Source organism: Myotis lucifugus, unplaced genomic scaffold (assembly GCF_000147115.1).
Source record: "Myotis lucifugus unplaced genomic scaffold, Myoluc2.0 scaffold_63, whole genome shotgun sequence".
NCBI lineage: Eukaryota > Metazoa > Chordata > Mammalia > Chiroptera > Vespertilionidae > Myotis > Myotis lucifugus.
In genome coordinates, this window is record NW_005871111.1 from 1,319,167 (window position 1) to 1,344,306 (window position 25,140).

The window sequence follows — 25,140 nt, forward strand, 5'->3', positions numbered from 1 at the left end:
TGCCATTAAAATGTAAAACATCATGGGTTTTTATTTCCTCAAGATGTGATTAATCGATGCATGTATATTTGAATAAGAAATGTATTCACAAAGTTAAAATTGACACAAAAGGATATGAAGTGAAAAATATATATCCCTCCTGTCCTTTTGCCCTAGGCTTGCCCTCTACCCCACCCCCAGCTCCAACCAGGGCCTCTCCTTAGAGACAATCACTCTTATTAATGTATATGTTTTTTTTAAATGAATATTTTGATATTTCTTTTGCCTATTTTATTTAGTAAGGAATAAATTGTACATGCCAGATTTACAGATAAAATAACTATAATGTGATTAATAAAATGATTTTTTCCATTTTTGGCAGGAATATAATGTTTCTGTGTTAGTAGTATCAAGGGGTGAGAAGGTCCTATTCTGTTTTTCTGTAACAGCTATTAGCCCTCTAAAGCACTAGGCAACCCAAACACAGTATATGCTACAGAAACCTGGGTCTTAATGCCTTGCCCATGTTTCCTGGTCATGGTCCTTCTCTCTTCTGCTATCAGGCCCAACCTAGAGAATCCCGATGTTCTGTTCCATCCTACTAGTGAAGAACCTGAACCTGATGTGCTCAGAGGCCAGTGTTTGTTTATTAAAACACTAGAGGCCCAGTGCACGAAATCCATGCACTGGGTAGGGTCCCTAGGCCTGGTCAGCAACCAGGGCCAATCTATGGGGTGATCGGGGGGCCCCCACTGGCACCCTCCTTGGCTGGCCTGGGGCCTGCGGGCTGGGGGAAGCACCTTCATTGAGCATCTGCCCCCTGGTGGTCAGTGCATGTCATAGTGATCAGTTGTTACGCTGTTCAGTCGATTTGCATATTAGGCTTTTATTATATAGGATTTCATCTTCTTCCGTTTGATGAAAGCTTGCTAAAAGCTTTTCTCCAGAGTTGAGGATAACTTATTTCCTGAATGATCTCCATTTGCAGGCAGGAACTGCTGCGTGTGGCTTCCTGTATACACTACGTTTTTCCATCAGCATGGTTAGAAGTAGAAACAGCTAATTTAACTAGCTCAACAGCCAGTTTTAGCTCACAGCCTTTTCATGGGTCTTTGCCTTCTTAAGGCTGCCGAACTTTTCTACATTTCTCATTGTTTGGCTTGGAATGCTCTCTGTTATTGAGGAAAGGGGTAAACTCTTCCTTACATTTCCCTTTAAGTGACTTGATCTGGGCTATATTTTTTCATTGTATTTTTAATAAGGCCTCCTAATTATATGGGATCTGGTCTTTGAGCTGTTCATAGAAATGCTTTGGCCCACCCTCCAGCCAGCTCCTAATATGGACAGAAAGTAACACACCACCAACATAGCACCAGAGCAGACCCCGTTCCCCAGACCTGCATATGCAATCCAGCCTCTCAGACCTGCTCCCCTCCCCTCAAATTGCTCTCTTTCTGCCCTCTTCCCTCCCCACTACCCTCACCAAGATTCTTTACCTTCTATAGGTTGTCTTGCCCAGCTTCTTCAGCTTCTATGGCTCTCCTCTGCTGATCTCCGAGCTGATGGTTGTCTGTTCATTTCTCTGTTAGCTCTCAGTCATATTTCCTCTCGACCATTTATCAGCTGGGACGGGTTCCTTAACCTCTCAGAGTTCATTTCCTGACCCATGATCTATTAATGGGGAATCTGTAATCTCTTACAGATTGGCTAGGAGGATCGATGAGATGACCAGTATATGGTGCTTAGCCAGGTGCCTAGCACATAGTAAGCAATTGCACTTGACATGTACCTTCTCCAAGCCTCAGTTTCCACGCTTAATAATCCTCACCCACTGGGTTGTGGTGAGGATCAGAGACTTTATAAACAGTAGGGAAGTATGTGTATGTATTACTAAGGCCATTGGGGTGGTATTCAGAAACTACTGGTTGACCCTGAACATTGGGTGTGCCTTCCTTCCAGGGCCTGTTTTCTCATTTTCCTAAAGAGATGTTTAATTATTACATTTGTATCAATAAAGCTACAATTGAAATGAATCAAGTGTAGAAAAGTGTGTAGTGAATTCTTTCATAAGCAAAAAGGAACCTTTTTACTTCTTGCAAATATTTGCAAGAAATATAAGGAACCTTATATTTCTTGCAAATATAAGTCTCTTTATACTGCTTAAAATAAGGCAGAACTGGGTTTCCCATCGGAAATCAGAAGACTTGAGTCAGCATGTCTGGCCTAGCTGAATGAGTTTGTTAGCTGATATATATATATTTGCTTTTGTTGTTATTAATTCTACTTTGCCTTGTGTGGGCTGGTTAGAAAACCTAAATAAGATGTGCCCACGCTGTTCGTGGGTCTTTAATATTGCATACGTTTGTGCTACTGGCTGCCAGGCTGCGGGCTTCTGCTGCTCCCATCCCCTCCTGCATCCAGGGTGTGAGGCTGCTTGTTAAATACTATGCTCCGCTTCTCTTGCCACCATGAGGCCGCCAAAAATTGCCTTAAGAGCATCTTGAGGTCCATAATATGTAACCCTGCCTTTTGAGACTGTAAATCCTATTGTCCTTGGAAGGCTAAGCACCACTTAAAAATGAGAAATGGGACACAGCTTTTATTTCCTAACCTCGGGTACCTCATCAAATCTGTAAGTTAGACTCACTGTAATATCTAGGCATGTCGTTTTGGTGAGGCTGAACAGCACGGGGTAGAAGGTGCACTAACAAATAAAACCATTGTTTATCACCATGAAGATCTTTCTTTATCCCCCTCCAAATTTTAGCATGGAACATGCAGCTTAATCAACACTCCAGGTCACATGATCCAGTCAGATCCTGGGAGGGCATCCAGCCAGCAGGAAGTTAGCAGAACAAGACGAGACCATAGGAAAGGAAACTGTGGACAATGTTGACACTCACTCTCAAAAGTGCCTTTGCACTTGCCCTTGCGCATTTGATTATGTGGCGCATCCTTGCTTCAGCTCCGGTGCCGGGAAAGAGCACGTTTTGCGTGCCCGCGACCCTTCTCAAGCATCTGCTCCAACCTACCCAATTAGGGTTTCTGTTCCCTCTTTGTTGTTTGTCCAACAGATATTTTTGCTGTCTTGAGTGGAATTAAGCCTCTGGGACTTGATCTTGACACCACATCAGTCCTATCTGCTATAAATAGTGTCTCTGGAGCGGAGACAGATGGTTTCCGAGATCACAGAGGGAGATCTCATTTAGCATCCCAATGCATTTGCAGAAGGTCATCTAAATAGACCTTTTAAATACCAAGATAATGATGAGGGTGAGCCTCCAGGAGGGTTTATGAGCACACCTGGACCCAATCCTCCACGACAAACCCTGCCTCTGTTGTTTTAATCTTCTGATGTGCTCCCAGGTCTGCTTTTGGTGAATATGGCTCTTCTGTGATAGGTTGCATATGTTTGCTTAAAGGCTGCCCTTTGCTTAGTGCTAAGAATACAAAATTGGGTGAAAAACCCTGTCTTCAAAGAGCTCACACGTTCATTCAAGTTGATTCTACTGCTTTAATGTTTATGGTGTAATATAGGGAATCAACCAATGAAAAATCATAACAGGGGCTATTAAAACAGGGACTTCCTCTGGAAAGTAGAAAAAAGTAGAGCTTAGTACGCACTTTATAGATTTCATTAACGTAGGCTAGGTTTTATATGTGTCTCGCAAGCCAGTGTCTTAGTCCATTTGGGCCGCTATAACAAAATACCACAGACTGGGTGGCTTATAAACAACAGAAATTTATTTCTCACAGATCTGGAGGCTGAAGTCCAAGATCAGGGTGCCAGCATGGTTGATTGGGGGTCTCTGGGTTACAGGCTTCTCGTTATCCTCTCCTGATGAAAGGATCAAGGGAGCGCTGTGGGGCCTCTTTTTTAAGGCACAGATCCCACTCATGAGGGCTTTGCCCTCGTGACCTAATCACTTTCCCAAGGCCCTTCCTCCTAATATCACATGGGATTTCAACGTGTGAATTTGAGGGGGAGACACAGCCAGGAAACCAGATCGACATGTTGCATAAAAGAGATGGTATATTAATGCATATTTTTTATTTCCTTCCACCCAAATATCCATCCATCCCTTCACCCTGTCTTCCCCTCCCTCCCTCTCTTTGGTCTTGGAATGGTAATTTGCATGAAATCTTGCAGCTCAGAGGACTTGGCCTATTCTGCCCAAGGAAAGACCAAGGACTCTTACGTCTTACAATGATTACACCATATTCCTCAAACCTCTCCCTGAAGCCCTCAATGCCCTCTTCTCAGACACGTTTGCTTGCTGATTAGAAGGTGTCTTTTCTCCATTGTCCTCTGCCTGGGGAATTCTAGAGAAGAGAAGAAAAAACTTAAAAAATTAATCTTTTATCTTAGAGTTTTAGCAGACGTGAACTGTTCTTGGGACTGAACAGTAAGGTGGAGAAAGAACGAAGTAAGTTTCTTCGGGATCCTCACTCTGTCCGTTTCCTTTCTCTGGGTATCATTTCCAAAGGTCCCAAACTGTAGACAATGTGTTCTGTCAACCCTCTCAGGCAGCACAGCAGAGTAATGATGCTGGCCCTGTGGCCTCAGAATCCCAGATCTTTAACTGGGGGCCCTTGGACAAGCGATTTAACTCTTCTAAGTCTGCTTCTTCCTTCATAAAATAGTGATGGTGACAAAATATACCTCTTGAGGTTGGTATGTGGATTAATTAAAATAAAGAATATAAAGAATAAAAAGGACTTTTCCCAGTGCTTGCCTATACAGAGTTATTAGTTATTATTATTATTAGTAGTAGTAGTAGTAAACAGTCATATTAAAGTAGATTCTTAGCTCCCTTCATCTGTGTGTCTTTGGTACGTTTCTTATACTGTGAGAAATACGATTTTGTTTCTGACAATTAGATATTTGTATTTTTTTAGCATGAAAGTTTTATAAAGTGATTCAGGAACTATTATTAATATGTATCATCTCATTTTATTCTCACAGCAACCCAATAAGAAAGGTTTATCACTATGGGAAAGCAATGATCCCATTTTACAGATGAGGAAACTGAGGCACAAATTTAGTTAGATAATTTCTCTGATGGCATAATACTAGCATTTGGTCCAGTTGGGGTTTACTCAGACAGTCTGATTCCAAAGCCACACTATTTGTGTCCCTTTTCTAGCGCTATACTATGTGTCATCAGTCTTCTGTAAAAGGGAGTTATCCATCTCCCCCACCAGACCCTGAGCCTTGAGAACAGGCCTGTTTTATTTTATTTTGCATCTTTAGTACCCCCATATAGTGCCTGATACACCTAAAAACCTGACTCTCTGACCAGCCTCATTGCACCACTCTGAATTCCAGCCATGCTGGCCTTATTCAGTTCCTTCTGTGGGTCTTGCTCCCACCTAATGCCAGGCTTTTGCATATGCTATTAGATCTGTACGGAATGCTTCTCTGATCGATTTTAACTGTAGCTTGAGTACCCTACTCATTTCTGGGCGTGATTCTGCGGTTAACAAGAACGTTGTTGAAATCACAGCATTTGAGACAGAACAGAACAGACTGGAAGAAGGAAGACCAAAGGGACAATGCACACCAAGGCTACCTTGATCAATTCAGGTGCTCCCAAGGGGGCTCATTGAAAAACAAATCTCACATGACTATAAGGAAGGACTTTCTGATGGTTAGCTGACCAAAGGTGCCTGGGACAGTGCGTGCCCCATCTTGAGAAATATTTTGACAAAGGCAGGTAGCCACTCTGCAAGGATATTATTATTGTTAGGTTTTGTCTTTTAATCAGGAAGGAACATTTATAACTTTTTTTCAAAACGATAGTATAAGAAAATTCATTCTCTCTCTCTTTTATTCCCGTCTCACAAATTCCTTTAAACTGCAAAGCCTTGCTTTTTTTTTTTTTTTTTACTAGAGAATAAGGTATAATCATTGTTTTTGTTTTGTTTCGTTTTATGGATGCTAGTAATTGTTATTACTTTTAGAAAGGTGGGTTTAAAAATATAAGCCCTAGCCCTAGCTGGTTTGGCTCAGTGGATAGAACATTGGCCTGCTGACTGAAGGGTCCTGGGTTGGTTTCCGGTCAAGGGAACATGCCCGGGTTGTGGGCTCGATCCCCAGTAGGGGGCATGCAGAAGGCAACTGATCAATGATTCTCTCTCATCATTGATGCATTTACTTCTCTCTCTCTCCCTCTCCCTTCCTCTCTGAAATCAATAAAAAAATATTTTTTTAAATAATCCCTAGCTGCTATCCTTTTATTGTTCTTATGGGTCTTGTCTCTTTGCAAGAGGAAGACAATTAGATTAGGGTATTTGTATTCTTTTTATAGTCTTGGTACCATCCCATTATAAAATAGGCCAGTGGATTCCCAGGATAAATTTTAACATTTCGATATTCTTAATATCAAAAAGGCCTGGGATGTCAGATGCAACATATTGTCATTTCTCTCCAAGTTTCAAACCTGTATTTTTTTCACCACCTGATTTAGTACTGTTGTAACTTGTTCTTATTAAACAGAAGTTCTGTAGGGCAGGTACATTAGCAGGAGGCATCCGGGTAGATGGACTCCCATTTCGATGCTATATGTCAAAGTTCATCCACCTAGAAATTGAAGTGAAGAATACAGTATCTGTCCTTTAGCCACACCCATATGTCAGGTTCCCATTTAACCCTTCACTGTATTACTGCTCTTGACCAGGTAATGTAGGCCTGCAGCAATTGAAACCACTAGATAGTTGTTTAAAGTAAGCAGAATAGAAAGCTATTTCACATTTGATTAAGTGTTTTATTTTGCTATTCCCCTTCAAATGAACTTTGCACAGTCTATTTCATAAGGAGTGTAGTTTGCTTTGGCTTGTAATCTCCCAAAGCCAGGCTCCTTTTATCGTTATTGCTTAAGTCATATATTTTTACACAAAACATCTTATTACCTTAGTTTTATTTTAAAATCAAAGTGAAGTTTGCAAAACGTCTATGAATCACACTGAAAGAATGTTAACGAATAATACCTCTGAATTTCCAGATTTGGACATTTCTGATCTTAAAGAATATAACTGTAAGCAAAAATATTATGCAAGCTGAGTAAAATTTAGATAAATAAGGACCAGATGGAACTATAGGGACTTATAAACTGTAAGGCAAATATTGTTCCATTTCCTTAAAATAAATCTATATTTCAGTATGAAAAATTATATTCATATTGATGAGTCTCAATTTTTTGTTAAATCAGACTTGGCAAGGGAACTCCATTTTAAGTAAATATAAAACAGGTTTTTGTAAGCTTGACTGAGGAAGCTTTTCAGAGTCTGAAAATGGGTAACGTTCTTTATATATTCGCAACAATTCTTTTTTTTTAACAATTCTTTTATTAGCTGTTTTATTGCTGTGATTTTCATTTCACATTTTAGTTATCTGTAAATAGTGTGTAAGAGTTTGCAGTCTTGCGTTTGAGTTTCAGGATAGCTTACTCAGTCCATTGCTTTAAAACAAAACACACACACACAGAATGGTGTCATTGCTTCTTATGTAACTGATCATTTAATTCTTATTTTTTTGTCAAACAAGCCACTATATCTATTGCTGACTTAATGCTTATTTATGTTGTCTATAGTTTATTTCCTGAGGATATTTCAGTATTGCAAAATAGTAGGTACTGAGCATTGTAATCCATTTTCTTTTTCTTTGAAGGTTTGGTAGGTGCATATCTTCATACCTCCAAGCATATATAGGACAGATGAATAAATTGAGATTAGGATATATAGACTATCTCTTTGTTCCTTTTGTGACATAGTTTTATGGAATTAAGTGAAGTCTTGACTATGTTCTGAGATTCGTAGAGCAGCTGTGTGGTGAATCCTAATTTATAAGAGTCTGATAGATAAATTTATTTGACTCTTGCTGACTTCCATTGTATAGCTACAGCCCCTTCAGGTTTCTGTTGTTTGTTCTTATTTTTTTGTTAATCCTCACCCAAGAATATTTTTCCACTGATTTTTTTAGAAAGAGTGGAAAGGAGAGGGAGAGACAGAAAGATACATCAATGTGAGAGAGACACATCGATTGGTTACCTCCCACACTAGCCTCAACCAGGGCCCGGAGATAGAGCCTGCAACCAAGGTATGTGCCCTCGACCAGAATCGAACCTGGGACCAGGCCCCTTTTCCAGTGAATATGGGGACTGCCTCAGGGCTCTTCCTTCCAAAAAGCAGCAGCAAGCTTCCCCAAGGGTGGGGCAGGTGAGAGACTGAGGCACAGCAGCACCTGCATGGCACCATGGCTGTGGCCTGTGGCCCTGCCCAACCTGATGTGCCCACAGGGTCCCGCCCTGATCTGCCTCGTGCCTTTCTGTGCTTCTGCACCCAGAGCTCATCCTGAGCTCGGCTTCAGATTTTCCTGGCTTTGGGAGCAGGCAGACCAGAGCCACCAGCCATTCGGAAAACTTTTGCTTATGAAGACCCATAAAACCAACCAACACAAAAGTGTGCTTGACTTTTTCACAAATAGAGATGTTCAGGCATTTGAATAATGGTGCTTGATGTGAAATATGTTTTCTTATTAAAATATGAGATGAAATTTTAAAAGTAAAACAACTGTCTTCACTTTTTAAAAAAACGCTTAAATAATTGGCAAAGCCTATTTCATTAGAACAATTCACGTGCAAAATTACTGATGGCAGTACTAGCAAAAGGGCCTCATGTTGTCTAGACCAGTGATGGTGAACCTATGACACGCGAACTCATTTTTTTGGTTGATTTTTCTTTGTTAAATGGCATTTAGATATATAAAATAAATATCAAAAATATAAATCTTTGTTTTACTATGGTTGCAAAGATCAAAAAATTTCTATATGTGACACGGCACCAGAGTTAAGTTAGGGTTTTTCAAAATGCTGACATGCTGAGCTCAAAAGGTTCGCCATCACTGGTCTAGACAAATATAAACTTGGAACGGCTCAGATTTGGAATAAGTGGAGTCCTTTTGTCAGCAGCGGGAAAGGGGCACCAGGTGTTAGTCTCGGTTCAGCAACCTCAGTTCTTGAGTTCTGGCTGAGAGAAGAATTCAGAACCAAGACTCATATTATAAGAGAAAGTTTATTTAGAAGCCACAGAGGTGGGAGAAGTGAGCCGCAGAAGAAATGGCTCAGAACACAAGTTCCAGCAAAGAAAGGGCCGTTGGGGCTTAAGAGAGAAAGAGTTAGAGAAAAACTGTTGTATAAGTTGGGCTTGAAAAGGGAGCTAGGAGGCCAGGTATTATAATTGTGGAGTATTCCAAGTTTGTCCTGTGCTCTTCTCTGTGTCGCATCCTTATATAGTAACTCAATCTCTCTCTCCCCTTCTCTCCCTCCCTTCCTCCCTCCCTCCTTCTGCCTTCCTCTTTCCATCACTCCCTCTCTTCCCACTTCTCCCCCTTGGAATTATTTTCATCTTTGTAATGTTAGACACCTTGGCTCTGATGTTTAAAGCTTCTTGTCCATAAAAACAAACAAACAAAAAAAACAACTAATTCTCATCCTTGGGTTAATAACCCACTGCCTACTGTGGCGGGGACAATGGGAAACTGCCCTTGTTGACATGAGTCCTGCTGTCTCTATTATCGATAGCATTTGTCTGCATTTCTACCTTTATCCCCTTGCATATTAGGCCCCTAAGTTTTGTTGTACTGCAGTATCACCAAAGAAAAGCACCAGTAGGAAGTACAGCCAATTCTTAGTATTCACCGCAATTATATTCTATTAAATTGCAGCAAACACTGAATTGAATTGGTGAATACTCACCCACTGCTTCTAAGGAAATACAGAATTAGATTCCTCTGAGCCTCTGGTCACAACATTTTCATTTGTATTGTGGGTGTTTCTGTTTAAAGATGCCTCACTCAATATATATTGTTGATCACTGCCATTGAACTCATGGCCAAAGGAGGTCAACTAACACATGTATTTTCTCCTTAAAGCACATCACAGCCTTCTTGCCCTTAGGAACATCGGACAGCACTTTAGCCCTGTCGTTGGGGCCATTTTAAACAATTAAATCACAAACAAAAATGCAAAGCAACTGGCACTAGAAAGACCACAGAAGGATGCTTACAGTATGAGAACTGAAACAAGAAGCCGAATGTCACCTTGTTCTACCTTAGCTGGGAACGAGTGAATCTAGCTACTCAAAATTGTCCCACTCTGTGACATGTCCACAAATGGCCACAAAAGTACCAAGAGCATTCATTTAAGAGTGTAGGTGAATTTACAAATACAGAAACCACGAACAATGAAGATTGTACTTAACTTAAATCAGAAAAAAATATATTCAGGAACAGGGCTCTTGTAATCTGGCTTAGATTTTGGAGCATTCAAATGGTCCCTTGGGCCCTGACTGGTTTGGCCTAGTGGATGGAGCATCGGCCTGCGGACTGAAAGGTCCCAGGATCAATTCCAGTCAGGGGCATGTACCTTGGTTGTGGGCACATCCCCAGTAGGAGGTGTGCAGGAGGTGGATGATCGATGTTCCTCTCTCATCGATGTTTCTAACTCTCTATCCCTCTCCCTTCCTCTCTGTAAAAAATCAATAAAATATATTTTTTTAAAAATGGTCCCTTGGACTTAGCCCTGAGCAGTCATGACTTGAGAAAGAATAACCTAAAATATCCTTGTTGCATAATCTCTCTTGAAAGAGAGATTAGTTATATTCTGGGCTCACCATGATAACAGGAAAATTCAAAATTAAAATATGGACCACGACTGGTATCATTCTTCTTTAGAATCATGAATTTTGATCACTCTGACACATATGTATTCTTTTATGTACTAAATATGCCCCTTAAACCTTAGATATATTGGTATTTGGGCCCCTCATTATTCAACATCTTTTGCCTGACACTTTGCTTGACATTATATATGTAATCTCATTTCATCCTCAAACCCTGCAAGATAGGATTTATTTCTTCCACTTTACAGAGAAAGGAACATTGGTTTGGAAAAGTTAAATAACTTAATAGAAGTATCACAAAGCTATAAGTGGCAGAGCTAAAGTGTGAACATGGGTTTATTGGCTATAACCGGGACTCTTCCCATCAGACATTGCTGCCTTCCATTGTTTACAGGCTGGAAAATTCATCTAGCTGACCTGATAGAGTCTGTAGTAGATTAAAATGGACCACAAATTCTATGATGCTCTTTCCTGATTCATTGAAACTGATCTGGTGTATTGACTTGCTTTGGCCAATAGTAGTGAAAGTGGCATTGTGTGACTTTCACTCCTTGGCCTGGAGCTTAGCTCTTGTCCTGAAATACTGCCACCTTGCAAACAAGCTTGGACTGGCCTCCTGGAAGATGACACACCATAGAGAGAGAGCACATGGAGGAAAAGGGGCCCAGCCATCCCACCTAAGGCCCAGCCAACCTGGCTCACTCTCATGTGAGAGCCCAAATGACACAACATGGAGCAGAAGAACTGCCCAGCTGAGCCCAGCCCAAACTTTCAACACTGATGGCCATAGAGGGGAACTCATAAATGATGTTTAAAAGTAGCATTATTGCCTGGCCCGTGTGGTTGAGAGTTGACCCATGAACCAGGAAGTCACAGTTCAATTCCCGGTCAGGGCACATGCCCAGGTTGTGGGCTTGATCCCCAGTAGTGGGTGTGTACCAGGCAGCCAGTCAGTGAGTCTTGCTCATCATTGATGTTTCTATATCTCTCTTCCTCTCTCTGAAATCAATAAAATTATATTTTAAAAATAATTACTTAATTAATTAAAGTTGCATTATTCCTCTAAAGCCACAGATGTGAACTATGATTTCTTCCAGAGGAAAAAAGAATACCCAATTTATTTATAATATTTTAATACTTCTTTTGGCCCTCATGAGTCTTCCTTGTTAGGAGAGCTTTTTCCTGTAAAACAGGAAAATAAGACATATCACTCTTTTTGGATCATGGGTAAATATGTTCTCCACCTAAATGTGAAATTTAATGTGAAACCTTTCCGTAGTTAAAATGTCCCCTAGGATTATTTTGTGGAGAGTGAGGCAGGAGCTTTTATGAATATGGCAAAGATTGGTCAATTCAGAGTAATCCAAATTAAGTAAAACAGGCCTAGAAGCAGTAAAATTAAGCCACATATATATAGTCCTTAATAATACTATCTACCATATAGTTCTTTATCAAAATTTTCTCCTAAGATGCTTGTTAAAACAATCCACTGAATATCTAGAAGTGTAAACTATAAAATCTTTTTCTGTGAAAATAGTTCACCTACACAGGATGCTCACTGATATCCCTCAGCCCACAGGAGACCCTTATTTAATTTTTCTAACACATGGCTTCTTTAAATGTTATGGGCCTATTGTGACAACAATAAAATTGCCTTTTGCTGCATGCTTGATATGTTTATGAGTTACTTTATCTACTTGTTGGCAGCTTGAACAATAAAGAAAATGGTGATTGATAGGCCGAAGTGTCTGATGACTTTGACTCTGCCTAAGGATACATTGCTGCATGTTGTGAAATTCTTTTCTAGCAAGTCAGAGTTTAAATCCCTCTGGAGGAGTTTACCATTTTTGTGGGGCTCAGTGATAATTAAGTCCCTCATAGTTGGCTCCTTTAAATTGCACTGTGAGCTACAGTAAATCCTCTGGAAATTCAGGTGGCTTTCATATCCATGTGCAATGGTGTGCTTGTTGTATATTACCATCAGAAGCTTGGTTGGGTTAGATTAAGATTATGACATCCTGGCTGGTGCTGCTCAGTGGTTGAGCATCGACCCATGCTCCAAGAGGTTGCTGGTTCAATTCCCTGCCAGGGTACATGCCCAGGTTGCAGGATTGATCCCCAGTAGGGGGCATGCAGGAGGCAGCCGATGGATGTTTCTCTCTCATCGATGTTTCTATCTCTCTCTATAACAACCAATAAAAATGTATTTTTAAAAAAGATTATGACATACCAACCCTCCTCTTTCTGGGTCATTTTGATACCTTCTTCATTCTCCAAACAAATTTTTGATAATCATTTAGCAAACATTTATTGAGTGCCTACTCTGGGCTTGGCATGGGCTGCAAAGAGGAGTCAGTTGGAAGCAGCCCCTGTTCAGAAGAGTTCCACTGAGGATGGGATGTGATACAGAACCTAGATCCATGAACAAGCCATTGTGATATTGTGATAGGTTCGATAATACTAGGAGATATAGCAGTGATCCACGGGAAGGGTTGATCAACTTCACTGGGAGAGAGAGTCAGAAACAAGTCTTGTAGAATAGATAGATGTTACTTGGCTGGCTCAAACCAAGGAGACGGCAGATAAAAAGGAGCGTGATCCTCAAGCATTTGGTGCTCTTTGTACTTTCCACATTTAGATATACAGAATGTCTCTGTAAAAATATAAAAGGAACTTTTAATAAGTTTGTTTCTAGTTAGGGAAATTGGGTGGCTGAGGGATGGATGCTGGAGAGAAACTTCTCAGTGTATACTATTTTGAATCTAGTACCATGTACATGTATTATCTACTATATTTAAAAATAAATAAGACCTTACTCTTTTAGGAATGGTTACATTAAAACAGCAATTCCTTAAACAATATGATGAATTTGCTTTCCAGCTTCTTCCTGGGTGTCTATTTCTTTAATGGTATCCATAATGGTGGGAAAAAAATGAATTTTTCTCAGTTAAACCTGTTTTAGACATCAGCTGATGAGGGAGAAGTTTGTAAGCAGACAACTTTTTCTACATCTCTAAAATCCTTCCTGATCCTTCGATTAGGGAAAACCCAATATTTGAAAGATTCTCTAGCTCACTGATCAAATTCTTCCCTGTGTCTAGAGTTGGCAAGTCAAATGAGTAATGTAGAGTGTCCAGAGGGAAATTGTTAGTGTTGTCTCAGGCAGTAAGTAAACAGATCATCTCACTTACATTTCTGTTGGTCCAGTCAAAGTCACATAATGACCAAGAGGAAATTAGTTTTGGGTATAGTTGGCCATCTACAAATGAGTCTCAAATCTATATACCATTAATTAGCAGAAATATGTTTTCTTGGACTGGACAACTTTTTATTTTAAACACTAGAGGCCCACTGCACGGGATTAGTGCACTGGTGGGGGGCATGGCCTGCAGGGATCGGTCCGCTGTGGGAGTGCTGGTCAGCCAAGTGGCTGTGGACCTGCACCTCCAAGCAGCACTCCCACTGTGGGAGTGCACTGACCACCAGGGGGCAGCTCCTGCATTGAGCGTCTGCCCCCTGGTGGTCAGTGCACATCCTAGCGACTGATCAAACAGTCGTTCTGGTCATTCTGCCATTCGGTCACTGGGCGTTTATTATGTAGGATACTTTTTATCACTTGTATTTAATGTTTTATAACCGCTCATGTAGAAAAAAATCATTCAATGAATACTATGGGTGCACAGATTGAAAAGATGGACAGGAGGAAAGAAGGAAGGAAGGGAAGAAGGGAAGAAGGAAAGGAGGGAGAGAGGGAAGGAAGGAAGGAAGAAAGGAAGGAAGGAAGGAAGGAAGGAAGGAAGGAAGGAAGGAAGGAAGGAAGGAAGGAAGGAAGGAAGGAAAAAGGAAGGAAGGAAGGAAGGAAGGAAGGAAGGAAGGAAGGAAAAGACGATGGAATGAAGAGAGAGATTCTATGTTGGGGTGGGGAGAGGGCCTACCCATTGTGCTTTGTGTCAAACCCTGGTCATGTACCAACACTGGCAAGAGAGATCCACAGATCATCACCCCACCTCATTAAGCCAAAGGCTTCAATTTTCACTTCCACAAGTCGTCTTTCTGTTCACTCTCTATAAAATGATCAGCTCATGCCCTCGAGGCTTTTGCTATTGAGTTGAGGAGACAATATTTCAACAGAATTGATGCCATATGGAAAACCCCAAGTCAGCTTTTATACAAGTGCAAAATGAAATATTCAAAACAGATGAGAATCTTGCTATAGTGGTAGGAACACAGGCTTTGGCATTGAACAGTCCCAAGTTCAATTTAATCTCTCCTACTTGGAAGCTGTAAAGACTTGGTCAAGTCTAAACCCTTCTGAGCCTCTTTTTCCCCCAAGTGTAAATGAGACTAACAATACTGAGGTTGCTTGGCTGTTAAGTGGAGTAAATGGCTACAAATGGGAAGTGTGTAGTATCTTTGGTACCTATTGTTAAATAAATGAGATGTTACTGCTTCCTGGCAATGTGCTGGCACTGTGTGTAGGTAGTATTGTTAAAACCATATGAAAATGAGGATGCTAAGGCCTGGAGAGGTCTTTCCAAGGCCCATAGCCAGAAGTAGCAAGGCCAGGATTTGAGGAGTCTGACTCGAGAGGCCTACCTCATAATCATTTGTCTCTAAAGCCACAAGCCAGCAACCCACCCCCAGGAAAATGATTATTAGACTGCTACTAGAATGGATGAGTTTTAGAAGTCATTGGTGTGGGTAGACAGAGCCACTGAAGTTTTCTAGGGTGGAGGAATGTTATTTAAATGCAGAGATAGGAAGGGAGGAGAGTGGGAGAAAGGGCACTCAGAGTTGTACCAACAAGCAGTTTTGTGTGAAAGCTTCAGAGCATTAAAATTTAGGAAGAAATTGATGTGTATCATCAATTCCAAATTTTTTATTTAAAACAATGAAAGTCAGTCTTTCATTAATGACCCATTATTTCACCTAATCAACAATTTTTCAAAAGCAAGAAGTAAAATTTCTTACTTTCAATTACCATTTATATTCAGTGGGCCCTGATATTATGCTAAGTGAAGTAAGTCAGTCAGAGAAAGACAAATAACATCTGATTTCACTTATATGTGAAATCTAAAGAACAACATAAACAAACGAACAAAACAGAAACAGACTCACAGTAACAGAAACAGCTGATCATTGCCAGAGAGGAGTGGGGTTAGGGGACTGGGTAAAAGAGGTGAAGGGATTGAGAAATACAGATTGGTAGTTACAGAATAGTCACAGGGATGTAAACTACAGCAGAGGGAATATAGTCAATGATATTGTAATAACTGTGTATGGTGCCAGATGTACCATTTTAATGTAGCCTTGTCAAATAGATGCTTTATATATCCCAATCTAGTATCTTTTTTACTCTTCTGTCCTACCCTATAAACTATAGAACTTTTGAAGAATAAATCAAATCTGTTTTTCTTTTCAATTCACCACCCCCTTTCCAATTTAACCATTAGTCCCCTCTTACCTCTGTCACCCCCAGTTAATGCAACTGTCCAGAACCACACAAGGGCACGTGGTAAGAAATGCAGACTTTTTTTATCAATAGTCATAGTGTCTCATGTTCTCTTGTATTTTCCCTGATAACTTTAAGAGAAATCAGAGAGCAGTCAAACAAAAGAAAAGAAAGAATGGGGAGTTTTTTATACAGAAAGACTTATAGCCCAAAAACAGATCATTGGCAGTGAGGTCAGCATTTATTTGAGACTATTAACAGTATATTTATTTTATGTATAATAGTTCATTGAGCATCCAGAAAGTATATAAGAATTCAGGCTAACTTTTATGGAATAAAAACTTTATGGGGTCTTTCCCTTCCTTTTGAGTATGAATGAAGGGAAATTTCCCATTTGACTTTTATAATGTTCCAAGATCAAAGGGGTGTATGCTGAAAATTAAGCTCTGTAAAAGCCATGAGTAGTATGAGTTCAGTGTGATTCTCCCCATCCAGTGACGATGGGCGTTTGACCACCAAACTGAAAACCGGTGTAACATAGGGCATTACGGGGAGCTTGCGTGAGTTTCTCCCCGCATTGCCTCTGTAAAATGTCTCTTGGTGTCATCTTAGCCGTGTTATTGGGATCACCTCAAGCCACTGACCCAGCAAGTTTCTTCAAAACCATTTCCCTGGAACAGTTCAGAGGAACAAATTCTTGGCAGTGTAAATGCTCCCTGGGCCTGGAAATTTCATAAGTCATTTACAACAAAGAATGGTCTAAATCCATTACGGCCCAGAGTCTGAAATGTAAATTGTCTGGATCACGGAACCGTTCCTGGCTTTTGGGGGCTGCTTCTCTCATTGCTATCATAAAGAATGTTTTCAGAACTGTGTGGTGATAAAATGAAATTATTTAATATTGTGAAGATATTTGGAATCCAGATGGGTCATATGGTTATAGACCTCTTATTTTCTTTTGTTGCTTCTCTATTCAAGAATTTATGTAGGCCTGGCCAGTTTTGCTTAGTGGTTAGATCCAAAGGGTCTCGGGTTCGATTCCCAGTCAAGGGCATGTACCTCTGTTGCAGTTCCCCAGTCCCAGTGGGGCATGTGTGGGAGGCAACCAGTTGATGTGTCTCTCTCAAGTCAATGTTTTTCTCTCTCTCTCCTGCTCCTCCCTCCCTTCTGCTCTCTTTCTCTATAAATCAATGGAAAAAATATCCTTGAGTGAAGATTAAAAAAAAAAAAATTATGTAGGAACCTTCTTTTTTTAAGGAGTAGATTGGTTGGATTTATTTTCCTGTCTTATTTATTATATTTTTGCAAGAAATATTTCATTTCTTTATTTACTTAATGTCAATGTAATTCTAGTTCTGAGGCTCCATACTTCTAGACTAAAGCATAATTCAACCCAGGAATTTTGGCAGCTCATGAACTCTCAGGGTTCCTGTTTCTCCAAAAGCTCCCAGACTTGGATAGGCCCCTGCGGACACTGTCATCAGTCCACCCTGGTAATCATCAAGCCCATAGGTGCCCAAGCCTACATGATCTCTTCAAGACTAGAAGTACCAGAAGTCTTGCAGCTTCTAAGCCCCCGTCCTTGGGACATAGGACTTCTTTCAAGATGGATCATTATACCTCAAGCCTGACCACCCTTGACCATTGCCTGTGGGTTCTTGAACCTTGTGTGTGTTCTGGGGGATTGGGAAGCAGAGAATGGGAGGGCACCAGGCAGTGCAAGGATTCAATCCTCACTTCTCATGGAACCCACAGATCTGTTTCTTGTCTCCTTTCAAAAGCTCTTTTCTTCTCCCAGCAGCCTTCTAAGACACATAGCATAGTCCATTCAACATCTGTTCAGTCAGTTTTATAAACAACAGAAAGAACCAATGACTTCTGGTTGCTTCCATTTTCAGCTCCACGAAAATACCCAAGACAGAAATTTCAAAGCTTACCTACTTGCTCGATATGAAGGAGAAAAATTGTGTGAATAAACTCCACTGAATATTTTTAAAATAGTCTCCCCAAAACATAAATTTGGGGTGTGTACTAATAGATGTAAATTGGCTGGAGGGATCCTGATGAAACAATTGATGGTGGTTGTCTCTAGGGAGTGCCACCGAGGGCCTGGTGTGGGAGGCATTCTTCTTCTTTTGTTTTTTTTGTTTTGTTTTTTGTTTGTTTTTTTGTTGTGTTTTTTTTTTTATTTTGTTTTGTCCTTCAGTGTTTACTGTGATATTTCTTGAGTCCTTTATGGTACATGTTATTTTTATGGTGATAAAAATTTAAGATGATTAATTTGAAAATATACAAATTATTTTTTAAATTCGTTAACTATGAAACCCTTTCCTCAACCAGAGCTTACCTCCTTAGATACTGTCCTCATTTTATGACTCAGAATTCCTGACTCACAGTTCAGGAGTTAATTTGCCCAAAATTCCAGTGGCAGAGTCAGGATTCGAACCTATAGGTGTCTTACACTTAAGAGCATGAATGCTCTTTCCCTTACTCCAAGCTCTGTCCAGGGCCAGTTCATTCCACTAAGTTCTTTTCTTTAATTGCCCAAGTAATGAGGCCTGACAACCCCCATTCATCAGGCCACACATCTATGCCAAATCCTTGAATACCAATAAATACCTGAAACCATGTTTCAAAATATACCATAAAATATAAATAAGAATGACACATAGTTCACCTCAAGTTCATACACAGCAGCAATGTTCAGAGTTTACAGTAAAACACATGGGGGAAGTTTAACTTGAAATATTAGGTAAAGCCAGGCCTAAAGGAATGAAATAATAAGCTTAGGAAAAATTAATTATACCTCTGCATATGTCATAACTGTGTATTTTGTTTATCTTTAGGTCAAATAAAATATCACATTATTAGTGAATAGCAAGTTATGGATTGCTGCCTATGGGTTGGTGGTTTGTTTAAGGAAGCATTTGTGGTTGTTGAGAATTAATAAGAATTTATTTTTTATAGGATGCTATAGTTATACATGAAGTCTATGAGGAAGGAGCAGCGGCCAGAGATGGAAGACTTTGGGCTGGTGACCAGATATTAGAGGTATATGATTATGAATTTTATTTTGTACCAACACATATGGTTTCTTTACTAACCTTAACCTACAAAATCCAATTTATATATTTGCTATCTTCTACTCCACTATATCCGCAATTATTTCTCTCCCATTTAAGAAAACATGTACTTATTTTTTCCTGTTTTTCATGCACACTGAATAAGTATCATTAGAATCATGACAGATTATAAATCTAAATCTGTCTGTGAAAACATTTTTTTAATTCAAGGGAAAAGTACTATTTATGGCTCCCTAATCTTAATGTCAAATGAGACTACGTAGTATTACAATTAGATTTTTTTTTGCCTTCTCTATTATACCTTCCTAAATTCCCTCCTAAAAGTGCATATACATAAACATGCACACCTGACATTTTAAAGACTTTGCTGTAGCTGTAAGTAATATTTTCTTATTCCTAATAAATCTTGAAGTCAAATGGAGGCCCATGCCTTGCCACGTTTGTTTTCTAGTTGGTGGAAATGTAGAACCTTTTCCCATTAGGTGGCATCTGGTACTTATTAAGAACTGAAATGCTTAACTTGCCTCTTTCAAATGGACTCGCATTTAGCAAAGGGTTAAAGCCTGTTAAAAAGTGCCAAGGCAGGCAGTGTCTGAGAAGGGGAACGGATGAATGGAAGTCAATGCCCGGCGTCCTGGTAGGTGGAACTAAAGAGCTTTTTCAATGGTGTGAAACCTGTAGGCAACATTTATTTCTTCCATTGGATGAATTTAATTGAATAGTTAACATTTTATGGCGGGCATGTGCATTTTTGCTTTGCAGCTTTAATATTTACGACATTATGAATGACATCAGAGCATTTTATTTTTCCCTTTGGTGGTTCAAGTCTGCCTCCCAAGATGAAACCAGAGATATAATTAAGGGCAGAAAATATAGGCAAGAAGGAGTTAAAAGAGGCCAGGCTGACTACAAATTAAATTCAGGGCAAGTTATAGGACTTCTCTACAGGCCTTTACTGTGCTTTATCATTGGATTAGGACGTATTCCCAGTACATTCATTTAAGGTACAAGTGTATGAGGTTAGAAAAATAAGTGAGGCCTCTTTGGGAATTGGCTTAACTGTGTTAGCATACAACACCATTTTGTAATGGTCAGGAGTTTGGGGGTGGATTTTCTAATTAACAGGTTGTACCATAATTAGTTTTATAATTGAATAAATCGAATATTCAGAAGAGTACAGATGCCTACATGCCTTGATACCGATATGATTGTAAGCCCACCGATTATTCTATAATGGCTTATATGTGCATTATCCTAATTATGGCAATGGTTGCATAGGTATAAAATCATATAAATTCAGACTATAAATTGTACACTTTAAATATGTATTATTTATTTTACAACAGTTATACCTCAATAAGAAATTTTAACCATATCTATTTGTATTGAATAGACCCTCAGCTATAGCTGCTCTCTTCTATAAAGTGTATAAAAGAACATTCAAGACAGGTTGGCATGAAAAAAGCAAATTTAAGTAGGAGAATTTTTAAGGTCAAATAAACCATTTCCTGGCATCTAGCCGAATTATTGTAACCAATATGAATGAGTGGTCTACACTTTTCATTAAAGATGGACAGGATAGGATCTAGTCCACAATAGCACATATATATTTAGTTAAGAAAGATAGCTCTGGTCCAGCCAGCATGGCTCAATGGTTGAGCATAGACCTATGAACCATGAGGTCACGGTTCGATTTTTGACCCAGGCACATGCCCAGGTTTCGGGCTTGATCCCTAGTTGGGGGTGTGCAGGAGATGGCTGATCAATGATTCTCATCATTGATGTTTCTATCTTTCTCTTCCTCTCCCTTCCTCTATGAAATCAATAAAATTCTATTTTAAAAAAAAAAGAAAGCTAGCTCTCAGTTTGGTCAAGTAACATGTTTCCTTTCTAAACAGCTGTAGACCCACTTTTGAATTTGTTCTGATTGCGGTTGCTGTGTGCAGATGCACAGTAATGCATAATCAGGTTGGGCTGCAGGTTGCCGGGAGAAGACAGGCAGCTTTGGTGTGCTATATTTCGAGACGATGAAGCAAGGCAACTCTACGTTGGTGCTTTTTCCCAACGATGGCCTTTCTGTTCATGAGGGTCCTCTGCATTGTGCGCGCTGGCCTACCATGGTTTTCATACTATCCTCATGTTAAACATAGGACATGCCAGATTTTGCTTACAAAGATATAGTCAAATAATTTTTTTGCATGGCAAGATTTATGATTCTATGATTAGCATGGACTATCTTCTTTCTGGCTGTCATTTTAGGGTCATTTCTTCTTTCTACTTTACCTCTTCTTGCACTATTCTCTGCTATTTGTGCAGGTGAGAGCAGAAAGAGTAGAGAGCTAATGCCTGGTTTTCCCTGTGGAATAAAATAATGAGGATTATTCTTCCCTTCTAAAGCAATGGCCCACCCACCTTCCCACCTGCCCATCCTACCCACGGGATGTGATACATTCATTGACAACTGGGGCTTCTGATGGCCCTTCCTCTCAAATAAGGAGCCCTGCTATTACCACCGCTATCCCTCTGCAAGCAAGGCTCTGAATAATGCATATAGTGCTTCTGTAAGGCACTTAAGGTCATACATCACTCCACAACACTCTAGCTACATAGCAATGTTTCTCTTATGAGTGGTGTGCATTTAGTGGTGTCTCTTGATAAGCAGAGGAGGAAATGAAAACTGAACTTGGAGCAGATCACTTTGATTTGAGCAGACATCTCAAAGCTGGAATTCAGTATAAATTGCTTTTGTAGTGGTAGAGTTTAATGACAATGCTTTTAATTAAAAGTTTAATTGCTAGGGTCCTTCGAAAGGTATTTTAGAGGGCTTAAGGAATTCTCCTTCGATCCATGGAGGTAATTTTTTTTTTTAACTGAGTAGCAGAAGTGGTCTTGTGTGCCATCTATTGGAATACACGGAAATAATCAGCTCAGCCCACACTTTCTAGAGACATTGCTTTCCCCTTTGTTCTTTGGGTTTACTTCAACAATTCATGGGCCTACAGTAACAGGGAAGGCGGGTGCTGAGAGGAAGCAGCTCTGACTGCCCTTACCTCAGTTTCTTGTACAATGTCAGCTTCTAACATATCGAGCTTCTCCAGCCCTGTGCGAATGCATTGCAGGAGTTGTTCCATTGAATCCTCACAACATTGAGCAAATATCAGTATCATTATCATCTCCAATTCATAGATGACACTGGTGAAGCTTAGCTTGAGTAATTTACATAAGGTTCCACATAATAAGTTGGAATCAGCAAACTGAAGTCCAGCTATATCCAAAACCCATGCGTAGCCACTATCATTCTGGGTATAGTTTATCTGAGTACCAGATATACCAGAAAAGAAACAGTAGCTTGAAACTTAGGCTTTTAAACATTTTCTTGGCTGACAGAGTCAGCTTTAAGTAACGGCTCAAAACTCACCTTCTCTGAGAGGGGCTCATTCCTCTTTTCTCCCTTTTTTGTCACCATTCTTTATGACAAGAGTCCTTAGTCTTTGGAATGTTTGAATTGGAAAAAGCCTCAGATCAGCCCCTCACTGTACAAATGAAGGAATAGAGGTCAACAGGTAGACGTGACCTGCCCAGGACACACAGGGATGGACCAGATTACAGTGGTCACCAACCGGTGGTCCTCAGACCACTGGTGGTCCATGAGGTCCAAAAGGTTGGCGACCACTGGTGGGATGGACCAGATTACAGTGGTCGCCAACTGGTGGTCCATGGACCACTGGTGCTCCATGAGGTCTGAAAGTTTGGTGACTGCTGGACCAGAACACAGTGGAACCAACATCATGAGGGAACTCTTCCATTATGCCATCCTCCTGGCCATGTATGGCCCGGGCCCATCCTTCCCTGTGTTTTGCTCTTCCTACCTGTGACCTTGAGGGAGTGGCCATGACTCCCTTCCTTTGAATCCTGGGCTATTCTGCTTCTCAATTCCTCTTTTGTGTCAAATTTCACTAACCAACATCAGTCCTTGGCTCTCTCTGTGGCAAGGTGCTCCAGTAACCCATTCTAAGAGTAAATTTTGAGGCAGCATAGAAACTAAAAAAGAAAGAGTCAGTTTCTGATTTTGGCCCCTCCACCTGCTCACTCTGCAACCTTGATCAAGTCACTTAACCTCTCCATGCCTCTGTTTCCTTATCTGTAATAAGGTAATAATGTTTATTTCAGAAAGTTAGTATAAGGATTAAAAAGAGTAAATATTCATAAAGGGCTAATACACAAATTTTTTAAGTAAAAAATAAGTTAGCTGTGATCTCCATTTAGCAGACAAGGAAACAGAGGTTCCATGACTTTTGCCAGAAGTAGAGCCAGAAATAGGCTTACTCAGCACTATTTTCAGGACAGTTTGCTGTCTCCCGTGTGGTCCTATCTGTGCTCACTCAGATCCAGATTCAAATGAATGGACTTCAGCAGGTCTTAGACGCTGTTGAAAATACTGGTCCCTCGTTTCCTCCAGCCTGTTCTGAAGTACATGTGACTCAGCAGTTAAAAGTGAGGATGTCAAATTCAGTAAGGAAACCGAGTCTAAAAGCACTGACCTCTCTGGCTGGTGTGGCTCAGTTGGTTAAGTATCGGTCCATGCACCGAAAGGCACTGAATGATCGCTAGGTTTGGTTCCCAGTTGGGACACCTACCCTCCTTTCCTCTCTCTCTAAAAAAAAATCAATAAAAACATACGTTTTTTTAAAAAATGCTGACCAAACACTAATATTTATTTTCCCTTTGACCTTAGTTAAATGAGCCAGTTCATCCCTTCTCTCTCTCTCTCTCTCTCTCTCTCTCTCTCTCTCACTCAATTCCATGGTAAAGTTCACAGCTATGCAAAATTGCATGATCATGTATACTAACCCACCCTCCATGCTTATTTGGGGTGGGGGAGTATAAGGGTCACCTCCTTTTTAATGGATAGAAATTTCTAGAGGTTTTTCACTGGTTGGATCAAGGCACTCCAGCAGACAGAGCAGGGTGAGAGGCCTCTGCTGTCACCAGCTCATCTTGGATGCCTGTTGTTCCAGGTTAATGGGGTTGATCTGAGGAACGCCAGCCACGAAGAAGCCATCACAGCCCTGAGGCACACCCCCCAGAAGGTGCGACTGGTGGTGTATAGAGATGAGACACACTACAGGGACGAGGAGAACTTGGAGTTTTTCCCTGTAGATCTGCAGAAGAAGGCTGGCAGAGGACTGGGCCTGAGCATCGTTGGGAAACGGTAAAAAAAAAAAGTGCTATGCAGATCAGGATTGATTGGCCTCTTTCCTTCAGGGTTCTAGGGACTAATGCCTATAAACACTGAAAGATAGCCCTAGCCAGTTTGGCTCAGTGGATAGAGCATTGGCCTGTAGACTCAAGGATCCCAGGTTCGATTCCAATCAAGGGCACATGTGCAGACTCGATCCCCAGTGGAGGGTGTGAAGGAGGCAGCCAATCAATGATTCTCTCTCAATATTGATGTTTCTATCTCTCTCTTCCTCTCCCTTCTTCTCTGAAATCAATAAAAAAACAACAACACTGAAAGATAAAACCTAGTATAAACTGATGATTTCTAAAATTAACATATTTATGAATACTTGAACAACATAGGTCATATTTCTGAGCAAGATCTTACCGCCAAAAAATGTCATAGCAAGAGAAAACTCTAACCTCAATCAACCAGACTGTCAGGCTTATGCCCTTATCAAGTATGAACAGTTAGCACATTTCTTTCAATTTATAGTCTTTTAGATCTCAAGCTTAAAGGGGTTAATTAAAACAATGATACCCAAGAAGCAGCTAATATCAAGAGAGATTTATGCAATCTTGGGTTAAGAAAATTACTCTGCCATGTTCATTTCATACTATGTTACTAAAACTAGTTGAGGGGTTACTAAAACTAGCTGAGTAGACATACTTGAGGGACACAAATTCTTCGTGACAATAGTTTTCTGTTAAGAAACATGTCCCCAA

At 40.3% G+C, this 25,140-nt stretch overlaps 1 protein-coding gene across 1 annotated transcript in view; it reads left to right on the forward strand.

The window, feature by feature from the left end:
* Nucleotides 1–25,140, forward strand: part of PATJ (PATJ, crumbs cell polarity complex component) — a 292,560-nt gene that overhangs the window by 227,038 nt on the left and 40,382 nt on the right. Inside the window, 2 exon segments of the mRNA XM_023754657.1 lie at nucleotides 19,079–19,162; nucleotides 24,213–24,406. Coding sequence (XP_023610425.1) covers nucleotides 19,079–19,162; nucleotides 24,213–24,406 — 278 coding nt within the window.